The 25,165-nt window shown below is 39.8% G+C and overlaps 1 protein-coding gene across 1 annotated transcript in view; it reads left to right on the top strand.

Annotated features, from left to right (window-relative positions):
- Positions 1-22,810, top strand: part of smyd3 (SET and MYND domain containing 3) — a 96,716-nt gene extending 73,906 nt beyond the window's left edge. Inside the window, exons 6-12 of the mRNA XM_084931159.1 lie at positions 3,648-3,715; positions 8,514-8,616; positions 9,141-9,251; positions 11,437-11,524; positions 12,089-12,263; positions 21,965-22,073; positions 22,595-22,810. Coding sequence (XP_084787285.1) covers positions 3,648-3,715; positions 8,514-8,616; positions 9,141-9,251; positions 11,437-11,524; positions 12,089-12,263; positions 21,965-22,073; positions 22,595-22,711 — 771 coding nt within the window. The 3' untranslated portion in view covers positions 22,712-22,810. The remainder of the gene's footprint in view (positions 1-3,647; positions 3,716-8,513; positions 8,617-9,140; positions 9,252-11,436; positions 11,525-12,088; positions 12,264-21,964; positions 22,074-22,594) is intronic.
- Positions 22,811-25,165: the final 2,355 nt, after the last annotated feature.

Genomic DNA, 25,165 nt, shown 5'->3' with positions numbered 1-25,165 from the left:
CTCCACAAACAGGAAACTTTGTTGCTCTGTTTACATCACTGTAAACTGAATATCCTTGGATTTTGGACAAAGTGCACTGTGTTTATGTGATTTTGGGGTTTGGGTGTTTTTTTTACTGGACAGCATGATATATGTCATAGAGTAGAGGAATAATGAGAAAAATAACTTCATCAATAACCAGAGTCTTAGTTGCTGTCCTGGTGGTTTATTTTATGAATGGGGTATGTGTGTGTGTTTGGAATAATGGGCTTTTTTGGTTACACACATAAACACCATTGTTTAGCAAAAAGCATTACATATTACACTATTTTCCACACATGCATTTGCCAACTATTGTGAATAACAACAAAAAAACCAAAGCCAAGAGGACTATTATTTTCTTATATGCGTGCTGTTTAATTCATTTAATGAAAATCTAATGAAAGTATGTAGCTGTTGTTCTCTCTTGATGTATTGGAATTCATACAGAACATGTGGCTCTGCTGTAAGATGCATCTGTACTCTGTGCTTTACAGTACAGATGATAAATGTCTGCAAATAACAATACTGTGTGTGAGATGATGAAAGAACAATTTGTGTGTTTTGTGTGTGTGTGTGTGTGTGTGTGTGTGTGTGTGTGTGTTTTGTGTGTGTGTGTGTGTGTGTGAAAGAGAGGAGTGAGGGAGGAAGATTTAGAGCAGGATTTTTCATTTTGTGGTGAATCCATTGAGTAAAAACCATCATTTCCCATGAGGCCTGACTCTAATGGTGTTTATTACAACTGCAGATTCAAATCGAATCAATTTGACGTGTTGACTGGTTTGAATATCAGTAGGATGGGAACCATCTGTCTGGGGCTCACTTTAAATTTCACCCTCCCTCCCAGCACATCTCTACTTCTCTTTAATTTTTCCTAGTCCTAATATTACCAATGTTAGACTTATTTATCTGCTTTGTGCACAGAGTAGAGAAACAAACCTAACTCACACAAATGCACCACGACCACCAACACATGCACAAACACACTTGTTTACCAGCACCGGCTCAGTAATTGACACATCAAAGACAGCTGTGCTGATTTTCTGTTTTTTAGCTTTCAGTTCGTTGCTAACTTCTTTTGTTTTAGAGTGTTTATTAGTGTTTTCTCCCTCATCAACTGTGTCTTTCTCTTTTAAACAACTTCTTCGGGCATGTTATTATTCAAACCATGTCTGCGCCAACTCTGCTAGCTGAAAGAAACAAACCATCCCTCTCCCTAGTTTGAAATTTCTCCTCTGTCGCCTGAAAGCCTTGGCCTGTTAATTCATTTGTTCTGACATACGTCCTTTATACCATGCAGACCACCCCAGTGCATTGTGAGAGGTTTATATACACAAGTGCTAAAGCATATCCTGAGCTGTCCAAAATTCCATACTAAAGTAATATTTAGTGTGCAGAGATTTTTTTTTTTGTGCGTCTGAAACTTGTATATATACCCAATAGTATGCGAGGTGGGGAATAATATGGTATACCAGCAGTGGACACTACACCAGCATAAACATCACCCCACAGAAGATATCAGAGGCTGAATCAGACATTATGATTTCCTGGAAGAAAACAAAGCCCAGAATAATAACAGGACTACAGGGTTTCTTATGCCTTTCAAAATGGGCCTTTAGGGGGTGATTCTGCATATAAACACACACATATGTAACCTCCTAGGACCTGGCGTCGACATATGTGGACATCACATTTTGGGTTGTCTAGACCAAAATACTAAATTTGGCTCTACAAGGGCCTGATATCCACTTACGAGGAAATTATACTGCCACTGTTCTACCAAAATTTAAAACGTATGTCCTTATATGTCGATCTTATTTTTCTCAGAAACAAAAATCAGGTAGAAAAAAAATCTGGTAATTCTTTGTTTTTACATTCATCAGGTTCCAATCACCCCAAATTGGCAAAGAGAAATTAAAAATGCATGCCATGAAAGAGTTTGGGTCTTAGGAGGTTAAGTCAGTGTTACCTTAGTTGTCAAAAGTGGGGGGTTTCTGTAAAGGCCATTTAACAAACCCAAAAGATTATAATTGATTAATTAAATCCAACTTAAACTGGTTAAAAAGTGTTTTTTATGGAGAAAAAAATTCCTCCACTTACATGCTACCATCCACATATTACCAAGCTCAAAATGACCATCGTAATATAATTATATGTTTCTTATGCTAAGTTTTGCATTTCAGATACAAAGTATAACTGGGGCTGAAAACATGAGATTTGCAGGTCATATGCAAAATCTCATGTTGCCTTCCATGCATACATTTACTTAACCTTTTATCCAGTTGGGGTAACAGGGGGCTGGAGCCTGTCTCAGTCATCATAGGGGAAGTGGGAAAGTACATCCCGGATAGGTCTGCCACAGGGCTAACACAAAGAGACAAACCATTCACCCTCACGTTCACATCTGTGGTCGATTTAGAATCACCGGTTAGCCTAACATCCGTATCTTTGGACTGGATTACCCAGAGAGAGCCTCACTGCCTCCTTCAAAGTTGTCTCTTTGTGAGACACTGTACCACTTCTAGTCCTTCTGCTAAGGTTTTATCACAGTTTGCAACGATCATTCTGACCTCCTGCAAATGTGTATCTGTTTGCTATATCAATATGATGACCTTTTATGTTGAATGTTGAATTTGGAAAGAGGACGAAGTCACAGGTAACCAAATACAGTGAGTAGTGCTGGTGCTAAGTGAGGATTTTGTTGGTGTGGCCAGAAACTCCTGTGCAATGTGTTGTGAGAGTGTATGATGGAGCAATGAAATATGGCATAGCTCAGGTCATCACGGCAGAATCTGCTGACAGTCCAACCCTGGAGTCGACTTCACCGTGCACAATCCCATAAATGTCAAAAAAAATAGAGCGCCAGCTATTGACTTGATGGATCATCTTGGAGGTTGCACACTCCAGGTTCTTCCACTGAAAAATAAGAGTAATCTGAGTTGTAGCTGAAGATCTATGTCTCATCACCAGTGATGATACTTGACATGGAATTTGGGTCAGTTTGACATAGCTGTGATTCTGAAGTTTAACGTACACAAGAAAGTGGCCGTGACCAGGGAGTGAGCACAGCTGTAGAACTTTATGATCACTTTTTTGATCATATCTTTGTCAGAATTTCTAAAATTGTTAATAATCAACAATTTAACACCGTAGAGTCATGCTGCTTTCGTGGGAAAAAAGTGTATCACTACTATTGTTGGTAGAAAAGTTCCTCTGATTTCCTAGTAGCACTGGGGTTTAATTGTATTTACTGACAGAGGTAACTGTTATTATTTTTATTATAATTGCATTTTTTTGTCACAGACATGTGGGGAAACAATTATTTCATTCGCTACACGAAATATTATGTACAGATCAACATTTTTCTAAGTGTTTCTCTCTAAGCATGTCTTATTATTTCAAAACTATTTTATTTTTCATTAAAAAAAAAAGACTTTTACTGGCTCAGAAATAACCAGGCGGTAATTTTACACAATCTCATAGCATGTCAGTGCCGCTGGAGTTTTGCAGGTGTCAAAGCTATGTAGAGGTGTTCAGAACATACGATGAAAGGTATTGTTCATTTCCTGAAGCAATTTAACAAATAATCACTCACTCTTTTGTCTCCACATCTTTACCCTCTCCTTTAGGTGACGTGTAATTGCTTCACCATCAGTGATGGGGAGCTGCAGGAGATTGGAGTTGGCCTGTATCCAAGGTAACAAAGGGCAGCGTGGAGAGCATGCACATCTAAAAAGCATCATTAATTTCAATCTTGCTCGTAATCTTTGTTAGATGGCACTCTTACTTATAAAAAAGCCACAAAATTTAAAAGCTGCGTAGACTTACCTGCCCGATCACTGCGCCCTAACCAACCCCACCCGTCCTCGCACCTGCTCGCTTTTAAAGCCCTGCCTGCGCTTCTCGATGTTTTCCTGACAGTTCTTTGAAGTAGCAGGAAAAAGGGGGGAATCAAGGGAGTCAATTTTTGCTGTAAGGCAAAAACCTGAAAATGAATGTTGACTGTATATATTATAACGCTGTTAGGGGAAGACAGACGGTAAAGGAAAGCTGGAATTCATAGAGAAATGCTAGGTTTGACTCCCAACTGATGTGGGATTGATAATGTGTTTGTTGTGTAGAATAGGGGACATATTATTCGTGCAATGTAAGTAATTAGTGTGAATTTCTGTAGTTTGAGTAGATTTCTCTGTGTGACTGTAACATTAACCAGTCATAAAGTGTGTAAGTACGTCCATTTTTAGTAGAGCAGTTAACAAAATATTATTCACTCTCTCTGCTGTCCTAGAAAGTGGAATGAAGGCCGTATACAGCCTTGCACTGGCATATTTTTGCCTTTTCGTATCACTGCAGAGACTCACCGAAAGACTAAAAATCTTCCTGTCACAGTTAGACTCTATAGCTCAGGAAAGGTAACTCTGGTTGCTCTTCAAACCTCTGGTGTTGTGTAGATTTTGAATATCTGCCTCAGTTTTATTCACATTCATTCTGATATGTCTTCCTATCGTAGTGGAAACACTGTAACTGTGTACACAGACCTCACAGGTTACACACATGTGCATAAGTGTTGATAAACCCCTTGACCTGATTTAGGGACGTGAGCATGGCCCTCACTCAGATGGTCCAAAACTTGAAATGGTCCTTATAAAATACACACGAATACACACTGAGACACACACAGCAGTCCAGTACTGTATGCACTGTAATCCATGTATTGAATCCCGGGTGAATGGGGTGGGATTTGGCCTGGTGTTGTACATGTCGTTAGTGTTGTCACACACACAGACACACACCCACACACAAACACACACCACAGGTATCCCTGCCAGTTTATCTGGTTCGTGTTGAGATGTCAGATGGTCGCAGTGGCATTACCAAAGCTCAGCCAAACCACGTGGGTCTATGTGCGATTTGTGTTGTAACTCATCCATAAATAATGGGCCCGTTCTCAGAATGGTCCCCCTGCCTATTCATATTTTGGGTTGCCTAGCAACCATGGGTTTGCCAAAGAGAGGGGGATTACTGTGGTGAGACTACACCTCCGTTCATCTCACCGCTTTCTGCTCATTTTCTGTCTCTGTTATATTTCAAAAACTCTTCTTCTCATTAGCTGACTTTCTCGTTCTCCTCTCAGCTGCACTCATCCGTACCGTAACCCTCTTTCACTGCTAATTGGCCTATTGACAACATGATGTGAAATCCTCAGAGCGCTCTATCAAAAGCAAAATGATTCAGAGTTGAATTGATAGCACAGATTACGTGTTGTAATCCTCCTCAACCATACATTTTATATTACCTCGTTTTAACCCCCATGTGGATGCAAGGAAATCCTCCCAGGGGTGCAGTGCAACAAAAGCAGGGAAAAGAAATTACTTAACAGTATAACATGCAGACCTGAGAGATGTTTATGAGGAGCACACTTTTTAGAAAATGGAGTCACTTGACTGTGTTGGAAATCAAAAATTAGATGAAATTTTCTCAGCCTCTATGGGATGACATCAGTTTCCGCTTGGTTACATGGATTGATAGTGGCCCTGTGTCAGATTGGTGACCTCTCCAGGCCTCTACCCTGCCTCTCGCCCAATGGTACCCAGGTAGGCTTCAGCCAATACAACTTCTCTATTGCTAGATCGCTTTAATCCTCACCACAGTCAATGTTCTCGAATGAATCATAGCAAAAAACAACTTCTTTATAAAGCAAGTGTATTTGAAGCAGGTGATTAGGGGTTTAGCAATTCCTGATTCCATTATTGATGATTGATTATTTCCCCTTTTTGTTGTGATCAGTGTTTGGGTCATTACTCAAAAAAACGTAATTATTACCTGTAATACGCAGAACACTTTTCTTTAAAGTAATGCAGTATGTTACTCAATTACTCCAAAGAGAAGTAATTTGTTACATTATTCGTTACATTATATTCTAGTTTCTCCGTAAAATGACTTGTAACACACTCTCTCATAATTGCCAGTTAACAATATAAACTGAGGCTACAGTCCCACACAGCAACACAAATCTGTATCATAAAGACACACACATACAATCTGTCTCTTGGTATTTGGGTATGAACACAATGCAGAAATAACCGGCACAAAAGAGATTTCAAAGCAATGAAAGCCGCAGTGATGCTACTTTAGAGACATGAGCAGGTAAACTGCGGAAGCTGTTTGCAGTCATGGAAACAACAGCCTGACTGCTCATCTGTTTGTTACCTGTTTACATTCAACGTCTGGCTGCTGGACTCGTGGTCGGCATTCATTCACACTCAGCTTTAACATCACTCTGGGTTCTTGGCTGGCAGTCGGTGTAGATGTTTGCAAAAAGCCAAAAGTTCATTTAGCAGCATAATCTAGTTGTTTCTTTCCATTTTACCATTGCATTCCTCCTCCAGTACACACACTGAAATAAGCTGATTGTAGCACAAGCGCAAATGGAACCGAGAAGCAGAATCAGTAGGCAAGCAGACTAACATTTCCAAGTAACTGAACTACTGGGAACCGATTCTCAATTCCCAACCCCACAGATTCTGGTTCAAGTCTAACTAAAAAGGTATATACATTTTGGGTTTAGCGTTTAATGCTCCTGTGTTAGTACAGCAGTGAACCACCTCGAAGCTGAGAAAAGAATCAATTGTGAAATAAAGATGCTCACAATAGAAACAAAGAGATGACATATCTAAGCTTTTTCCATAATTTAATACCAGTTATAATTAAGGATAATAGTCCTTTACTATCTGCAATCTCACACAATATTTCGCTCTCCGCCCTGCTACTGCAACACTTAGTCTCAGTTAGTGTGAGCCGATACTGTTAATGTGAGATGTGGTTTAGTTAATTAATCTAATTAGTATGCTAATGAGTCTCCTTCTATCAGATAAAAGCATCGTTTGGAGCGCTTGATTCCTAGTTGATATTCAACCTGCAACTTCTTCACTGTAGAACAAAGCCAGGGGGTTACTTTTACAAAGACTGAACACACGCACACACACGCACGCACTTTATCTGTTGGACCTAATGTTTTGCTGAATATGATAAACGAGTGCAGCGGTAATGGAAGGGGTCATAAAAACAGACAAGCCTCTTCAGTATTTTTCACGGCCATGTGTGCAGTGACATTAAATGTCTTTTTATGGGTCACAGAGGTCGTCAAGTACTTCTTTAAAAAGCACAATATCAACACGCACAGTTACATGCTCAGCATGAGAACGATGCACATCAGGTCTTTCACTTATTTAGTTCAGCTTGCAAAGCAGTTGGATTCTCTTGAGATGTGCAAGATTACAATCACGAGAGAATCCATCTTTCCATGCTTCAAGTTCTTTAACCTTTAGAAAACCACAGTTGGACAGGAACAGTCAGCGTGCTACCAGGATCTACTAGCTAATAAAGTTTTGCTACAGGGAATTTTCGGTACAACAATCTTATGTGACACTTTGTAGGCAATTCAGCCAATAACCTGCCAAGAATATTTTTACTTTTATCTAGTACATCCATAATTTAAACATCTCACCTCTCATGGTTGTCTCCATTCGATTGCACCTACATGTCAGTGGGAAATGCATCACATGTGGAAAACGTTCGTACAGTTCCTAAACTAGCTTGTTTGTGGATACTGGTTAATTTTATAGGAAAAAAACCCCCACTTTTATATTGTAAACAAAAACTGTAAATAAAACCACTTATATGTGGTATCAGTGTCTCCATCAAGATGCTGTCAAAATAAATTTGTGAGTGAATGAGCAGGAAGCTGATTTGTGTCGGTAATAAAATTGGGAAATGAGATAAAAGCCTTTGTTGTGACAGAAGTGGAGTACCCATTGTTTCCTGATTTATTGTGCGCCTGTCTGAGAGGCAGATAGACCAACAGAAAGAAATAAAGAGCGACATTTGTTATGACAGAAGCAGACTACTCATTTTGTCACACTGTGCAGGGAATTTTGTGTGTGCATATGTGTGTGTGCGTGTAACTTTTTGCTTGCGTGAGTGTTTTGTTTGAGAGCTCCGTCTTAAATGTGCAGAAGGTAACATTGCCAGATGATTTTTAAGCCCCTAACAGCACCTTGGAGTCGGGATCTTTTTATCTTTAGGGAGAAATGTCACCCAGCGTGTGTTTTTCTCTCATCATTATGCTGCCACAAAGTAGCATTACAGTCAGCACCGGACTGACTGAAACCCCAAAACAGTTGGACATGTAGCAGCTGGTGGCTCAGCAGGAATGAGTCACTTCTTATATTTTCCAAACACCACAAGTAAACAGTTTCTCATCCTTTATCACATGCAGTTTCCTCTCGGTGTACGAGTATTTAGGAGAAAGGGCTGCCAGTCATCGTTTAAGGAGGGCGACACAAACACATACAAACTTTGTTAGAGTTTATTTGCAAGTTAAACATTTTATCACACATCTCTCAGGCTTCCTCCAACTTTTTGTCCATCTCTTTTCTCTCTTTCACTTTTCCCTCAATTCATTCTCCTCCTGCTCTCTGTTTGCCATCTTTCAGTTTATCTCTGTTAAACCACGACTGCCGGCCAAACTGCGTGATGGTGTTTGAGGGGACGAAACTGGAGCTCAGAGCTGTTCGGGATATCGACCCTGAAGATGAGGTATGATGAAGAAAATAACCTCACAGTACGAACGATACAGAATCTGAAACCAAGAACTATATCTGTCATGAAGTGAATTTTATTATGCAAGTAACAAATACTGTATACTTATCCAGTATTTGATAGATGTACACTGAATTAAATGTTATTAAAGAATTATTACAAGATGTAGCCAAGTGAAATTTCATAGCAACGCAAGCCAGATCACAGCTCCTAACTTGGCAGTGTTTTCTCCAATTTTCCGTACTTCATCATCCCTTGTGACTATATATAATGAGATTAATCCAAGCCATCTGTCCTACAAGACACACAAACACACACAAACACGCGCGCATTACTTCTACAGTATCACATTTCTTCTTTTTAGTCTGTTTTCCAAATGTCTAATATAGATATGTGCTTAACACTGATCCTCAAAATATGGCCTCAAATTTATTTAAGTGCTGTAGGTAAAAGGAAAATTAAATTTGAGCAAACTGTTTGTTTCTCATACTAAGCCGCTCTCTCTCTCTCTGTCTGTCCAGCTAACTATAAGTTACATCGAGACGTTGTCACTGACTGAAGATCGGCAGAGGCAGCTGGAGGAGCAGTACCATTTTACCTGTCACTGCCAGCGATGTGACTCGCGAGACAAGGTCAGAGGCAAACAAATTAAATTGCGGCCTTCATTCACTTGTAATCAGGATTACAGCTATTTATTTGGGTGTTTTTCCCCCCTCACAAAAAGAGACGTATAGAATAATATGTTCAACAATCAGAGCAAAGCAGCTAAGTTTCATCACCCGTCATCACCAAAGGTGGTAGCCCTCTAGATTTCCAAACTCTTCCAAATCATACCTGATCTTTTTTGGTGAGGGGTCACATTTGAGACTTGCACATATCGCTGTCGCCATAGCTCGAATATTATATTTTTACTATACGATGAGTATAGAGCGACACGGGCAAAAATATATTTGTTGAGTGAGTGAGTGAGTGAGTGCCTGCGATGGATGCAGTGGTGGAAATGTCACTGTTTCATTCATGACAGATCATTTTGAAACGTCTATATCATTTTCCAATAAGAACAGCTCCAATAAACTGGTTAAAAGTCTGTATTGATCCTTTTGTCCTCTTATCATTATAACTGAGTCCATAGTGTGCACATGGTTAGCTACTTTCAAAGTGCAGAAACACACTCTTTCACACACCTCTGTGTGTGGATGATGATTTTGCACCTTATCGTGATAGTTTTTAACTTTGTAAAAAATATTTGTGGAATTTCAACCGTACATCCTTACTGCCTGTCTCTCTCTCTATTTCACAGACACACACACACACACACACACACACACACACACACACACACACACACACACACACACACACTTTCTGTTAGAGTGTATCGGTGCGTAACGTGTTTCGGTGTACCCTTTCCTGTCCTCCTCTCCTTTTCCCTCCTTCACTCTCTCACACATCCTGTGTTATCTCCTGCTCTCCTCCTCGTCTTCCCCTCTCTCACTCGGTCACGCTCCACCTCGTCACATCCACTCTCACTCTCTGACCACCTACTGAAAAATGAGAAAAATTATCTTGTCTTGCGGCTGTAGTTTTCTTTTCCATCCATCTTAATCTGCTCCATCTTCCTCCTGCGCTGTCTCTTTCTTTCGATGTGTCTGTTTTCTTTTCTCTCACTCATATCATCTTTTTGGCACTGCTGCGACTTCAGCCTCTAGCTTTGTTCTCTCTGTGCTTCATATGGCACTTCACTCTTACTCTAGCACAGCGCTTTTTATGCTTCTGTGTTTGTTTGAGACGAGTTAAGACGGAGCACTCAGTTGACTCTCTGGAACAATGGCATTGATTCATTTTTTTGCCACCGACCTTTGTTCTGCACACAGTAGTGACAGAAACACACACTTTCTCTTTCATTCTGCTTGTCTTTAATCTTGACATCAAACCACAGCGTGGCTGTTTTCTCTCTGTGCATGTGTTAGGATTTACACAAATTGCACGCTTCATTTTACAAAATTTTACTCATAATTTTAAAGAAAAAAAGCTAAGTTGTAGGATAGATTTCTCTTTCTCATTCCCTTTAATCTTGTAACCTTTTCCTTCCTGGCTTGAAACAGGACAAAGGTCACTAGGTCACTGTGAATCACACAATGGGTTTTTAATAAACTTAATCTAGTGTTTATTTATTCCATCACACCACAGCGGTTATGCATAGATGGATCTCTGGAGGCCCCATTCTGTCCCTTTAACTTCTGCACTGTGTGCTGAACTCAGCTGTAATATCAAAATAGTTTTTCTTCAACTTGATTTTTATGTTTTGGAGGTCAAAGCCACGGAGAGACAGTTCTGGCGAGCAGGGCTGGTGGTGAGTGATAATTGCGTTGTTCATAATGTGTTCTTCAGGGAGTGATCTACACAAGAAGTTATTTTAAAGGTTATGAAACTTAAAGCTCCTTTCAGCTGCTCCATTGTTCACTACAGATTGCTACACCGAGTAGCTCCACATATTGGAAATGGCAGATTTTTATACCGGATGCCCTTCCTGTCACAAACCCAAAGATTTTTTGTCTCCTCCCAAAATTGAACTGGGGATTTTGTTTTTCGTTTTTTAGGTGAATGTGTAAACCACTACTCTATGGAGAATCAAAAACTTTTAAGTTTAAGTTTAACAACTTAGTTAAACTTAAACTTAAAAGTTTTTGATTGATTCCCAGAATTTGTTGATCAGACCTTGTATGTTCATGAGATTGTTTGGTTGTTTTAGACATAGATTTCTGTTCATCAGTGTGGATGTTAAAGTAGTCCCTCCTTACTAATGTCTTTGCTCAGGATGGACTCATGCTCTCGGGCGAAGAAGGAAAATGGCGCCTGCTGAAGGAGGCTCTACCAAGACTGGAAGGGCTGAAAGCCGAGTCCAGTATCCTTTGTCTCTGTCAAGTTCCTCTAAAGCCAGTGGACACCGAATCTCTATGAGAACTTCTTGTAATTGTCTGCTGTTCATATTTCATGTAACTGATAAGACAAGCATCAAGTAATGAGACAACAGTTGAAGTGAGTTTAGTTGCTTAATGAAACATGATACTGTAACTCGACTGTCTTAAGTTAGGTCGTAAGTACGATCGAATTACTTTGGTGCTGATCAGATTAGATCAGAACTTCATTTACTGATGTACAAATGATGATGATGGTGGCTTCACTGGTTGGTTGGCAGCTCCGAGTAATTAAGAGTCTAATTAAAAGTGGATTGAGATTCTGTGCTTTCATCACCATAAAGCTGGCGTAACCATTTTCATCATAAAACAACACAAAGAAGGGAGAGAGACAAACATCAGATAGTTTATATCATTCAGCGCAGAGAAGTAAACTAATTTATGCAATGTTGTTTTCATAAATCCTTAAGATTTCCCTGAGGAGTCTGCAGCTTTAATCATATTTTCGGGGATGCAGGATAAATGTTACTTTTCCTTGATTCACCTTCCAGATTGGGAAATGCTGTTGGAGAGCTGTAGGCATCTGTTATCAAGCGTTGGTGGTGAAGTTCCTGAGGAAAATCTATACAAGCTCAGAATTACAGACATGGCTTTAGATGCTTCAGTTCACCTGGGACGCTGGGAGGAAGCTATGAGTTACGGGGTGACGACACTTCCAGCATACAGGTGAGTCACTGTGTGCCTGTTTCTGTTTGGCTCAGGCAGTACACTGTCAAGGTAACTAAACTGTCTGCGTTTCACCCACGAATGACTAATATGTCATCAGATGTAAAGAAAGAAAGAAAGAAAGAAATCATTTTCCTATATTTGTGTATGTGTGCCTGGATTCAGGGCGTTTATCAGACCTGGTTTTAGGATAAGCATTAAGTCTGAGTGCATTCAAAGTGCTGTTCACTGAGATGAGGGAGGAATGCATAACCTTACCAGTATAAATTAGTACAGAGATATGGGTTTATTTAACCGTCCTGATGCCTTTTATAGTCATCTCAAAACTTCTGGATTGTGTTTAATTTTAGTATAGATCAATCTTTACTGTTTTTAATACTAAGAAAGCGAGTCGGAGAGTGTTCAATTGCTACCATAGGGATTAGGGAAGATTAAGTTACTTGATGTAGTCCTAGACTTTAGTAGATATTATCATCCATCCATCCATTTTCTGCAGCCTATCTGAGTCTGGGTCATGGCAGCAGCGGTTTGAAAGTAGAAAGGCCCAGATCTCTCTCTTTAGTCACCTCCGTCAACTCTTCTGGGGGGGACACTGAAGCGTTTCCAAGCCAACTGAGAGACATAATCTCTCCAGCGTGTCTCGAATTTGCCCCGGGGCCCCTTCCCAGTTGGACATGTCAGAAACACCTCACTTGGGAGGCGTCATGAAGGAATCGCAGTCGGATGTCTGAATCACCTCAAGTGGTTCCTTTCAGTATGAGGAGTAGTGGCTCTACTCTGACCCTCTCACAGAGCTCCTCATCCTGTCCTTATGAGTGAACCTAAACACCTTTCAGAGAAAACTTTTGCAGCTTGGCTTAGCCATCTTATTCTTTTAGTCACTACCCATAGCTCATAGCCATAGATGAGGGTAGAAATGTACACAGACCAGTAAATCTTCAGCTTTGCTTTCAAACTCAGTTTTCCTTTTCTCTTTTTATCATAACACTTCCTGTTGTATTTGTTGGTTTTTAATATCAGGCTAGTCTGTCTTGTAGAGAGAATTTTGATGTCATGGTAAAATAAATGTTAACTAAAAATGAATAAATATAATACTGAAAGAGGTGGATGAGAGAACCCAAATGTCCAAAGAAAATCAACCTATCTTTAACCTGCCAGCTCTTCTACAAACTCTGCACGATCTCTGTGTCCGTGCAGCCATGTGAGAATAGGGCAGGTAATTGGCATCTTCCTGCAGGAGTCTGTGTGTGATGCAGACTCCTGCTGTGTGCTGCATGTGAGATTTCAGACAAGGTCCTGAGCTGAGTCTCACAACATTGTGCTGATCATATATGAACAGGTATGATAGTGTGTTAGGTTAACATAAAATTGATGTTTTTTTGGTTTTATTTCTTAGTTTTTCTGGACTGAATTTCCTTATGTTATTTTCTTGAAGCGGAGATTAAAGATTATTAGATTTAGTTAGCAATTTAGCAAGCTCGCATAATAAAACACATCACAGTGAAAATGTCTGAGTTTATCACTGCAGCAGGAAGATCAATGCATATTTTTTTACCATCATAATTAAATGTTCAAACCATGAGAAAATCACCGCAATGACAACCCTTGAGTTACTGGTTTTCTGATCTTCACATTTTATTCCATTGTGTTGCTAATTCAAAAATGAAAGACTACATAGGCTTCATACAGTCCCGATCAAAAGTTTAAGAGCACTTAAAAAATGGCAAAAAATCATATTCTGCATGGTTAACAAGGTTCCAAGTAGAGCTTCAACATGCAACAAGAAGAAATGGGAGTGAGACAAGAAGAAAATTTGAGCATGCAATTTATTGAAAACAACGCTTAAACTGAAACACCTGATCAAAAGTGTAGGACCTCATGCTTTTAAAAGGCCAAATCTGTGCAAAAATGGGGATTCATTGTCATTTTCTGTCAGGCAGTCACACTGTCATGACATTCTGATGGCAAAAGCAAAAAAAACGTTCCCTTTTTGAACGTGGTCAGGTTGTTGAACTGTATAAGCAGGGTCTCTCGCAACGTGCCATCGCTGCTGAGCTGGGATGCAGTAAGACAGTCATTTGGAATTTCTTAAATGATCCAGAGGGTTATGGAACAAAAAAGTCAAGTGGAAGACCCCAAAAAACTTTCACCAGCACTGAGCCAGAGGATCCAATTGGCTGTCCATCAAGACACTGGACAATCCTCAACCCAAATTAAGGCCGTTACTGGTGCCGACTACAGCCCCATAAACATCAGACGGCATCTGAGACTGAAGGGCTTCAAAAACAAAGAAACGTCTCCTTGAATGTCACAGATCTGACCGTTTGGACTTTGCAAGAGAGCGACAATTAACACCAAACATGGGCAATTGAAAGGTGGAAGAAAGTTTTATTCTCTAATGAGAAAAAAATTTGCCTTGATGGTCCTGAAGGTTTCCAATGTTACTGGCATGATGTTTTCAATGCACCACGGTGGAGGGGGCGCCATAATGGTCTGAGGTGCTTTTTCCTTGGAACAATGGAGCTTCAGGAGGTGCAGGGGCGTCAAACGGTGGCTGGCTATGTCCAGATGTTGCGGAGAGCATCCTTCATGACTGAGGGCCCTCGTCTGTGTGGTAACGACTGCAGGTTTTTCAACAGGACAATGGTACAGTACACAATACCTGCAGGACAAGGGACTTCTTCCAGGAGAATAACATCACTCTTTTGGATCATCCTGCGTGTTCCCCTGATCTAAATCCAATTGAGAACCTTTGGGGATGGATGGCAAGGGGAGTTTACAAAAATGGACAACAGTTCCAAACAGTAGATGCCCGTCGTTCGGCCATCTTCACCACTTGGACAAATGTTCCCACTCACCTCGTGGAAACTCTTGCATCAAGCAAAGCGCAACAAATTTTTGAAGTGATCAGCAATAACGGTGGAGCTGCTCATTACTGAGTTCATGTTCAGAACTTTGATTTCAGTTTTTTTTTTCTTTTGGTGGGGGGGTTACAGGTTTCTTTGGAGGTGTGGTCCTAAACTTTTGATCAGCTGTAAAACAGCCTGTTTCAGTTGAAGCGTTGATTTCATGTTGAAACCTTGCAAAATATGATTTTTGGCCATTTTTCAAGTGAGCTTAAACTTTTGTTGTGAAAATGAATTTTATTTTCAGCTTTGCATGCAGGCAAATGTGCTTAAAACAGATCATTTGTAAGATCAGAGCAAAATGTTTATGCCATTCATAGAAAAATTTAAATCTAAACTGAGATTTCTGTATATGCAGGTAATCACCCTCAAATCTGGGAATGCAATGTGATGTCTAAAACAACAGGCCAACTGTTAAGTCCTCAAATATTTTTATCTAACAAGTACGGCATTTTTAATTAATAAAAGAGTAAAAACCTTAAGTGAATCAAGTAAAAGCAATGAACAAGGGAAAAAATAGTGAAATGATGGTGAGAGAGTTGAATTCCAAATCCAAAAATCTTTAAATCTACATCTGCATTTACAGTAAATTGCATCAACAGTTCCCCGCTTCGATTGTCCAACCATCACTCTCTCTTCTTTTTTTGCAGTTCAGTTTGTACAAACTCAACATTATACCTACGCACTTCAGCAAGTGTGTGTGTGTTTGTGTCAGTACGTGTGAGAGAGATGCAGAGAAAGAAAGACTAATTGATCTTGTGTGAAGGGCAGCACTCTACTGGGATAGCTGTGCTCACACACACACACGCTCCCGCAACAGCATATCCACAGGAGAGAAACGGCAACGGCCTATAAATAAATAAGCAGACACAGGGCAGCAGAAAGAAAGAGATGGTGATGTGTACAAGGGGATGGAGAGAACTGCTGTAAAACGTGTGTCAAAGAAGCAAAGACAAAGCCAGTGAGAGGGGTGGTTGTGGGGGCTTTAGGCTCTGTATAAAAGATATAAGCAGGAAATTAATGAAAAATGAGAGGTGGGGTGGGGGGGCTGCAGGGTGATCAACAACTTGACAGAAGAGAGAGGAGGGAAAAAAGATCTACAGAAATGATGGAAATAAAATATGAATGATGGGATCACAAGGAAAAGAAGAGTAAAGGTAACGTACAGGAAGGGAAGGGTTAAAAACAGGTATAATGAATGAAATGGACACGGACGAGTGAAAATGTTGAAAGAAAAAAAAGAAAGTGGAAGGAATTCAGGAGAAAAAAGTGAGAAGTGAGTGGGAGGAGGATCCTCCATATTCATCTCCTATCTTCCTCTGGGCTCTTCAGATGCTAGGGAAGAAAGATAGCTGCAGGAGTTCTCGATCACTCCATTTCTCCTGTCCTTCCCCTCATTCTATATTCCTTTTTTCTTTCACCCTCTCCCACTGCAGGTCTTTTCAGAGTTACTCTATTCAGTTTGTGATATATGGAGAGGGTTTTCCCAGCGAATAATGCTCACCTGCTGCAGGCTGTGCACACCAGGCCTATTGAACCCCTTCTGTACTGCACATATTTTACTGCTATAGATATGCACACACACATACCCAGATTATTCTGTTCACGAATGCATCCAGATATCTGTCTTTCAGTAGATGCTCTGATGACTTTTTATACATAAAGTAAAGCAAAAAGCATCTCTGGACACATTTTGTAGCTTAGTGTTGTTTCTCCATTTCTTAAACACAAGTACTGACAATCTTCTCAGACCTACAGGTCAGCACGAATGTGGAATAATAGCATCAGCTTGATACTTCCTTTTTTACATCATACAGTTTTTGATTTTTAAATGCCCAGACCTTTTTTCTCTGTCTGTATTTGCATTAACATTCAGCAGTATTACAGGGACAAATCTCTTGCATAAGATTTCTGCATCAGCAGTGGCCTTGATGGACCAGCCAAGTGCACCCGCGGTGTCAGTCTTTATGAGTCCTGCTGTCAGCGTATGAAATTTAAGTTTGTTTAAAATGTTGCAGACAAATGAGACTAGCAGACAGCATAGATTTGTCTAAAAACCACAAACTGGTTTAATATAATATTTAATGAAAGGCTACTTTTATAAATACCTAATCCAATGAGAAGATGTTGGTCGTCCTAACCTGTAGGTAATGGCCTGGCAAAGTTACAAGGTGACTAAAGTAACTGAAGAAATGTGTTTCTGTGGATAATTGAGACTTTTCTCAGATTGTTTACTCTTTTCAATAAGGCTGCTTGTAGCTATGCAGCTTGGATCGAAGGATCCTGTGCAGACATCACTTAGCTTTAAGCAAACCAGAAAGGTTAGAAGTCAGTGTTATCGATCGCTGTGGTCCTGTTGTCTGCTAGCTTACGAGACTCGGGCAAAGACCTTCTTTAGATGCAGTAGTTAATTCGTGATTTTGTCTGCAAAGACGGCTGACTAACTGTGATTTAAATGTTCTTTGTCTTGCATAGTTGTTGCAATTTCCCTTAAATGTACAACTGAAATTACTGTTGCATTTGACAAAAAACAAAAACACAATTAAGCTAAATACTTGCAGCAAATCTGACCTTCTCCTTCAGTTACTTCTACTTAGTAAGATAATCCTTGTTTCCCTCTCACAAACAGCAGGCCGTGGATCTTTTTGTTCCAAACAAGTGCCTCATTAGTTCCACTGCATTTGCCTAGAAATGCTACACTTTTCCACAACTATTAATTTCTTCTTCTCACTGCCTCTCGTATGCATAGCCGAGAGCTATAGCTTTGTAACTAGCTCTCTATGACGATGAGACCGTATTTCTCTCCAATTTACTTTTCCGAGGAGAAAAAAAAAATAGGGGATAAATCAGGAGACAGCAAATTAATTAAATTACTCTAATTGCTTTGCGGTTCTATATGAGAGGAATTATAATTGGATTGTGGGCTTGATGTGTGTGTTTGTATGTCATGGAAGTCAGAATCACTGGCTTGGTGATTAAGCCAATATTGTAACTTATTATTCATGGGCTACTAATTTTGTTGGTTTATTCTTTGAACTTTCTGTTTAATAATTTCATTTTAACCAGAGGATAAGGGGCCACCTCTAATTGGTTGGCTTGTCAGTTGATAGTTTAGTTTGGCTTTGAGGTTCAAACAAATGGGCTGTTAGCATTGTGGGTAAAAAGTGGTGAAAAATTAGGAAACTATAGAGTTTGAAATGACTCCAGCTGTGGCCACTACATGGAAATTAATTTTGGATTTCTCTTTATTACCAGAACAGATTTTATTGTTAAACAACAGTGGAAAACTTAGCCGGTGGAATCTGCTGCCCATAAAGAAATAATTAAGAGTAATGCCCGGTTAACATCAGGTGCTGTTTCTATTATAGTGCGTATTGAATCCCCTTCTGGTGTCTTTACTCTGGAGAGAAGTGAAAACTGGCAAATATGCCGGGTCAAACAGGGGGAAGTGGATTTGTATCGACCTTATCTTTGTGTGCGCACGCTCATACATTAATGCCGATGCACGTGTGCATTCATGTATAGGTGTTTACTCACAGCTCTTTTTGTTTGTTTGTCAGAGACGGAGAAGTGGAGGAAATGGAAATGGAGAAGGGCTCGAGCTTTATCGGTGCACAGTTCTTTAAAATATGTAATCAAGAGAAAGGAGGACAGAACAAATAAATAGAAGGAAGATTAAAGAGGGCTGCAGAGGTAGAGTGGAGAAGAGAAATGAATGGAGAGCAGCTGAAGAGGGCGGGAAACAGCTGAACAACATTGGCAACTTTAATCCCTGCAGCTAGTGGGGTAAAAAGCACAAATATAAACGGGGAGAAGCAGAGGAAGGAGATGTGAAGCGGGAAAAAGGAATGAGAGATTAGAGGAGGGGGATGGAAAAGAAAGGAGAATAAAGGGAAAGAAGAGCCGGGTAAATGAGTGTTTGAGAACTCCAGTGTTTGCCAACAACAAAGCTGTTTCCTAACAGTCCCTAGTGTGTATTTATCTTTATAGGATGAGCAATGTCCCAGTTCAGCGTGTGTGTGTGTGAACTTTCACTGTAACACATGTATTTGTAAACATTTACAGTCAGTGTCATGCACACATATCAATAAGCAGTCAAGCTCATCCATTTTTATGCATATGTGCATCTAAATCCATTTGCTCCACAGATACGAATTATAATTAAATGCATTTAGAGGAAAAAGAAGAAATCCCTCTAATTAATTTGACAGCACATTTTCTTATTTGCAGATCTTGCATTAAATATGTCCATGTGGAACGCAAAACAAGAGTGTGTTTTTTAATATGTTTAATAGGCCCTGTGTTTATTTTAAAACAGCTGCTGCTGTTAGATGGATTTTATTAGTTTTGCATTGAAGTACACCAGAGTTGCTGAGCTGTGTGTGTGTGTTTGTGTGTGTGTGTCTTCTGTGAGAGATGTGGGAGTCTCTTGATGTCAAAATCATTGATTGGCTTGATGACAGCTCTGAATCTGTCACCGCTGATACACAAACTGCGTCGTTTTCTGTCACTGGAACGTTCCCTTCTAGAGACAGAAGGACTGAAAGGTGGTAATTTGTCTCCCTGGCTGTGTGTATTTTTATGCAGGCAGCAACATCGGGTTTTGAATGGCACATTACTTGTTATTACCCATCTACCCTCTTTAATTTCTTACCTTTTTTTGTTGAATTATCTTTGCATTACACTGCATGACCTCAGATGTGATGTCCCGTCATTTCTAGTTAACAGTATAATAAACTGTGCATTTCCCGTATAACAGCACACATATGTGCTGGTAAAGATCTACAGAGAAGATAACAAGGAGTTGCACTGTGTCTTTGTAGGGTGCCAAGAGAGAAACTGTGGGACTACCTGGGGAAGTTAGGAGGGGTAGAGAACTATGTGAGGGTGAGGACATGAAATCAGTGATAGAGTCTGGAGAGGTGGGCAGAAAAGGAATGAAAGTCAATAGAAGGAAGACAATAACTATGTGGGGTCAGTCATCCAAACAAGTGAACAGTGGATAGCAAAGAGGAAGAAGAGAGTGCAGGTAGGGAGTGATCAGAATGGAGAGACATAGGACACTGATGATGGAGCTACCAAGCAGGAGGAAGAGGATCCGCTGTGGCGAACCGTAAGGGAAGGAGCTGAAACAAGAAGGAGAAGAGGACTGCCAATAGACTCTATACTGCCTCAGATTTAAAGACAGGGGCTGTGATGTTATTACTGTGTACGGATTAGTAAGCTAATATGTCACATCACTCCCTCATCACAAGTTCCCATCCTAGCTCATGAGTTATGCTTGTGTTCTTTCTCTTCTTTTTTTCTTTTGTACTTGTCCTCCTGTGTTTCCTCTTCCTTCCTTCTGTTTTTGCCTTATTGTCCTCCAACTGTGTGTCTCCCTCTCTTTCAGTGGCTGATCACCTTCATACCTCACGCTGAGTGTTCCAGTGTCCTCTCTCTTGTCTGGCAGCTCCCTCTTGTTTTGTTTGTCCTGTCTGTCTGATCAGCTGTGATCAGACCTTACTTACGAACATCTGCATTTGCGTCGGCATCATGCATTTGAGTCCTCACTTAGGGTGTACCCCTCTCTGATAAATAGAATGAGATTATAGTAACGTGCAACTTTAATGCATTACCTTGCAGCGGATTGAAATTTGGACATATATATATGCATTAGTATCAGTGTTTTTTTAATGCTTTTATCGTTAATGCCAAATAGAGTAAATAAGTATAAGCTTTGACATACAAGCGTGCAAAAAAAACATATTTAGTCACACTTGTGTATTCAAGGAAGTATACTCAAACAAACATGGAGGCAAGCTTTTTGCACACTTGTAGAAACTCTAAATATTCTACTTTTTCCCCCTTGCTGTTCTTTTCTCACTCATGCCTACTTGTTTATGCATTACACATGCACTGAGACACTAACAGGAAAAGCAGATTTTCTTAGTCTTGTTTATGGCTCTTGCTGTTTGGTTCCATGCTGTGAATGTCAGTGGATTGCCTCAGACTTTAGAAATCAAACTGATGAATTAAAGGAAACCCTTAATGTTATATCATGTATGTCCCTGCTGATAAATGAAGTTGATTTAACCTCATTATGTAGTGACTTATTTCTTTTAAGTGACTTGTGAAACAATTAAGTAGCTGGTCTTGCACAAGTTTGTCTACATGGGATATTATAGCATACAAATGTGTATGCTGTTGTTTCCCGACTTCCATTTCAGTTTCAATGTATATATTTAAAAAGTATGACCAAGGAGTGGGCACCACACTGGTTAGCGTCCCTGGAAATGCTTAGATGCTAGACAGGAAATTGGGGATGATTGATGAATCTAGGATGTAGCAGGCGTAATGTGAGCTTTATCCTGATTGGGCAGCGATTAACTAATTATTTACTTTTTGTACCGATATTGGAAGAGCCATGTGAGTTTGTGCATCCAGTGTACATGTTTTTTATAAACTGGCAGAGGGCTTGTGAACATGTCCCTCAGGGTTTCCTACGCAGGACTCTGCTGTTGATTTAACCCAGCCAGCCATCCACATCCAGGGGCAGAGCGGTTTTATGAATACTAATTCTCTGTTTAGTATTGCAGCCATTTTTTGCATAAGAAGAAGCATTAACTGCTCCCGTAAGAGCAGTGTGTAGCATTTTCAAGCAAAAATAGAATAGATAGAATAAATGTAAAGGAAAATTACAGTGCAAATGATACCAGAAGAACAACACCCTGAAAGAAATGAAAACAATAATGGAACTTTTCACTTGTTGTGGTGAAATCTAATTACATGTACATGTTGTCTTTCTTCCTAAAGACAGTACTACCCCGATCCCCATCCAGTCCATGGGATCCAGCTGATGAGAGTTGGAAAGCTGCAGCATTACCTGGAAAACATCGAAGATGCTTTGGACACATTCAAACAGGTTTGAAGGACTAAATATCAACAAGGACATTTTTTACATTTTAATCTTTATTATTAACTAATAGAACAAGTCTGGAGACATGTCTTTGTACCAGGTCATGTTAGTCTTAAGCCCTTGAAATGAAGGCAACGGGACTTCTTTTACGAACCAAAAATGAAGACCGGTTGCCTTCATGTCAGGCACCTAAGATCGTGTGGAGACATGTAACAGAAGAGATGATCAGGCAGGATTAAAAACATCTTCGGTTAGTTTTACAATGCCAGGTCTCTCTTGGAAATGAGATTTTTAATCTCAATGAGATTTTTTACCTGGATAAATAAAGGATTAATAAAAAAAAAAAAAAAAATCTCTAAAGTACTTAATCTTTAAGTAAAATGTCATGAAAACAGTTACTTTCAGTTTCCTTTATAGAATAGATTGTGTAGCATTATGTGATGATCCTGTTTCATTACATCACCATACAAGATTGTTCTGGCACTAACAGGGAAGAAAGCTAGTTATGCTTATGTCTCCTATTCCAGGCTTATGAAATCGTAAAGTTCACCCATGGTGAAGATCACCCATTGACGACCGAACTAACGATGAAGATGAAGGAATGTCACAGTGAGATGGATCATCATTCCTCCAGCAGACGCTAAGACGAAGGCGAAAGAAACGTCTTCATGTAACTGATTTCACTGCCTTACGTTCTTTTTATTCATCAACCTGAATAAACGGATTTGTTATTTTGCCATCCATACCTGACCTTTATTGTCTCAACAGTCTTAAAGTAAGGAACTGTTGTTAAAACAGCTCCAGCAACACTTCAGGCTCCTCTTTATACTTTCTCGTGGCAAATAAAACTTTTTTAGCTTTGGTTTGGTGCAGTTTTACGTTAATCGCTGTCATAAAATCTAGCCATAAAACTTCTCATTAATGATATCCAAGAACCTGCTTTTCCCAGAATTCCATGAAACGCCAGTGATATTTCTGCAGTTTTGTAGCCAGCCTGTTATCCTGTTTAAATTAGGTTTATGGAAACATTTAAGCACAATTAATCCCATTAATCCTAAAATTTCTGCATCCTGTCCTTGTTTGAGAACTGGAGAGGAAGAAGCAGAGGGAGGGAGGAAAGCCCCTGTTGGCCCCGGTCTCCTCTGTAATCTGTAGATTCCATTGTGATGAGTGATCCTAGGGTGTGTGTGTGTGTGTGTGTGTGTTGGTTTAGTAAAGTACATACATCACCCTCTGTGCATTTCCATCACACATACTTCCCATGTTAATCCCTGTTTTTGTTTCTCTGTCAGTGTATGAGCCCAGAGTGTGTCTGTAGCACACACACACACACAGTTTTCCCATGTTAATCCCAAAATTCTGCCATATGCAAACTGATGACACTATGTCCTAGGGGCGTGTGTGCACGAATGGGTGTTTTTCTGCCATCTTTCTCAGTCTTCTCAAAAAACGGAGCTGATTTTTTTCCTTTTGGCTCAAAATATTTTTTGTAATTATAGAAAAAAACTGTAGAAACGAGGTATCAACAGATTATTTTTCAACTTTGAAGAGAGAAACGGTGCAAGCTTCCTGTGTTTCAAAGACTGAGTGGACCCTAGTGGAGTGAATGGCCTGTGGGAGCCGTCTGTGCTGCTGCACCGCTCCTACCTACATTACTCACTTCATTGGTTTTGTTGCTTTCAGTCCTTCACTTTTGCCATATAACATCCATCAAATGAGATTTAGTGTTTCTTAGCTATAACCTCCTGTCTCTCCCTCTCTGTCACTCACTGTCTCTCTTCCCCATTTATATCTCTCTCACTCTCCAAAGGCTTTCAAATGAAATTCTCTGTTTGCCGGAGTCTCTCTTTCTCTTTCACTGCACGTCTCTGCAGGCAACCTGACCACACAGAAATAAAGAACACCAAATGTGTTTTTTTTCTTTCACCACCTCAATTCATTCCCCCCTCTACCATTTACTCAGCCCCATTTTTTAATTTTCACATTTTCATTCTCATTTTCAGAGACACTCTATGTCACTGTTCCTCCCCCTGCACCACCTCACCTTTACTGTCACCTTACTATCTGCTAATATTATTCATTTCCTCTCGCTCCATCTTAATAACTCTCCTCTCCATAATTTACCTTTTCTTAAAGATACAAAAGTCAGAAGTTTTCCTGCCAGAACTGTGGGATTTGTGTCTTATTTGGTTTTGGCTCACTGATGTTTTCTTTTACTCACTTTTGCTTCAGTACTTGATTATATTTAGGTAATTAAAAGCAAAAAAACCAAGCATCAACCCTGCAGCAAAATGATGCTTACCCAGTGTGTTTAAATGAAAGACCAAGAGGTCCTTTAAGTGTCCACATGTGACAAGTTAGTAGTCACATGTAATTTGGCGATGCTAGCAGCTTTGCCAAAATACAGTATTTGAGGCTGTGAGGATGAGAACGCTGTGGCTTTTTCAGTCCTTTGATTTAAGAGCAGACATAAATCAAAGGACTGTGAAGCTTAATAGTAACTACCATTACTGCAGTCACCTGAAAACACTTAAACCTGTTCTCTGCATGTTGACTAAAAGTTGCACACTTGCTTTTTGAGGATTTTTAGCTATGCTGGAGTCACTGTTCTTGCATTCATTGGTTCCCAATTTCTTAGGCTGTGTGTACACTCCACAAAAACCTAAGAGCTACAGCTCAGACTCGACACGCCTCAGTTAGCATGTTAAGTTCACGATAGTAAAATTAAAGACTGAACAGGTGTCACTTGTTTGGAAGGTTTGCCACAAGAAAGGTTCTTCTCTCTAAAAAAAAAAAAAAAAAAACATGGCCGGTTTTTGTAAGATTATAATTAATTAACAAACCACTTCTAGAACAATGTGCTTAGATGAGACCAAAGTGGACATGCTGATGGACATAATTCAACACACTCTTATCAGCTGTCAAGCACGGTGGGCTTATGTTGCAGCTACAAGAATTGTAGTATTGAGTTGAGCTCTTCTGCAGTTATCTCATAGTATTAGTTACAAATCACCTAAAGGATCCTTCTTTTGCTACACTTTTAAAATTCAGTACACTGTAATCTTATATTGAATAATTTCACCTACTTTATTTCTCTT

This window comes from Perissodus microlepis, chromosome 1 (assembly GCF_051167445.1).
Source record: "Perissodus microlepis isolate ML-2025 ecotype Zambia chromosome 1, ASM5116744v1, whole genome shotgun sequence".
Classification (NCBI taxonomy): Eukaryota; Metazoa; Chordata; class Actinopteri; order Cichliformes; family Cichlidae; genus Perissodus; species Perissodus microlepis.
Note: the sequence above shows the minus strand (reverse complement) of the source record. Positions and strands in the feature narration are given on the sequence as shown.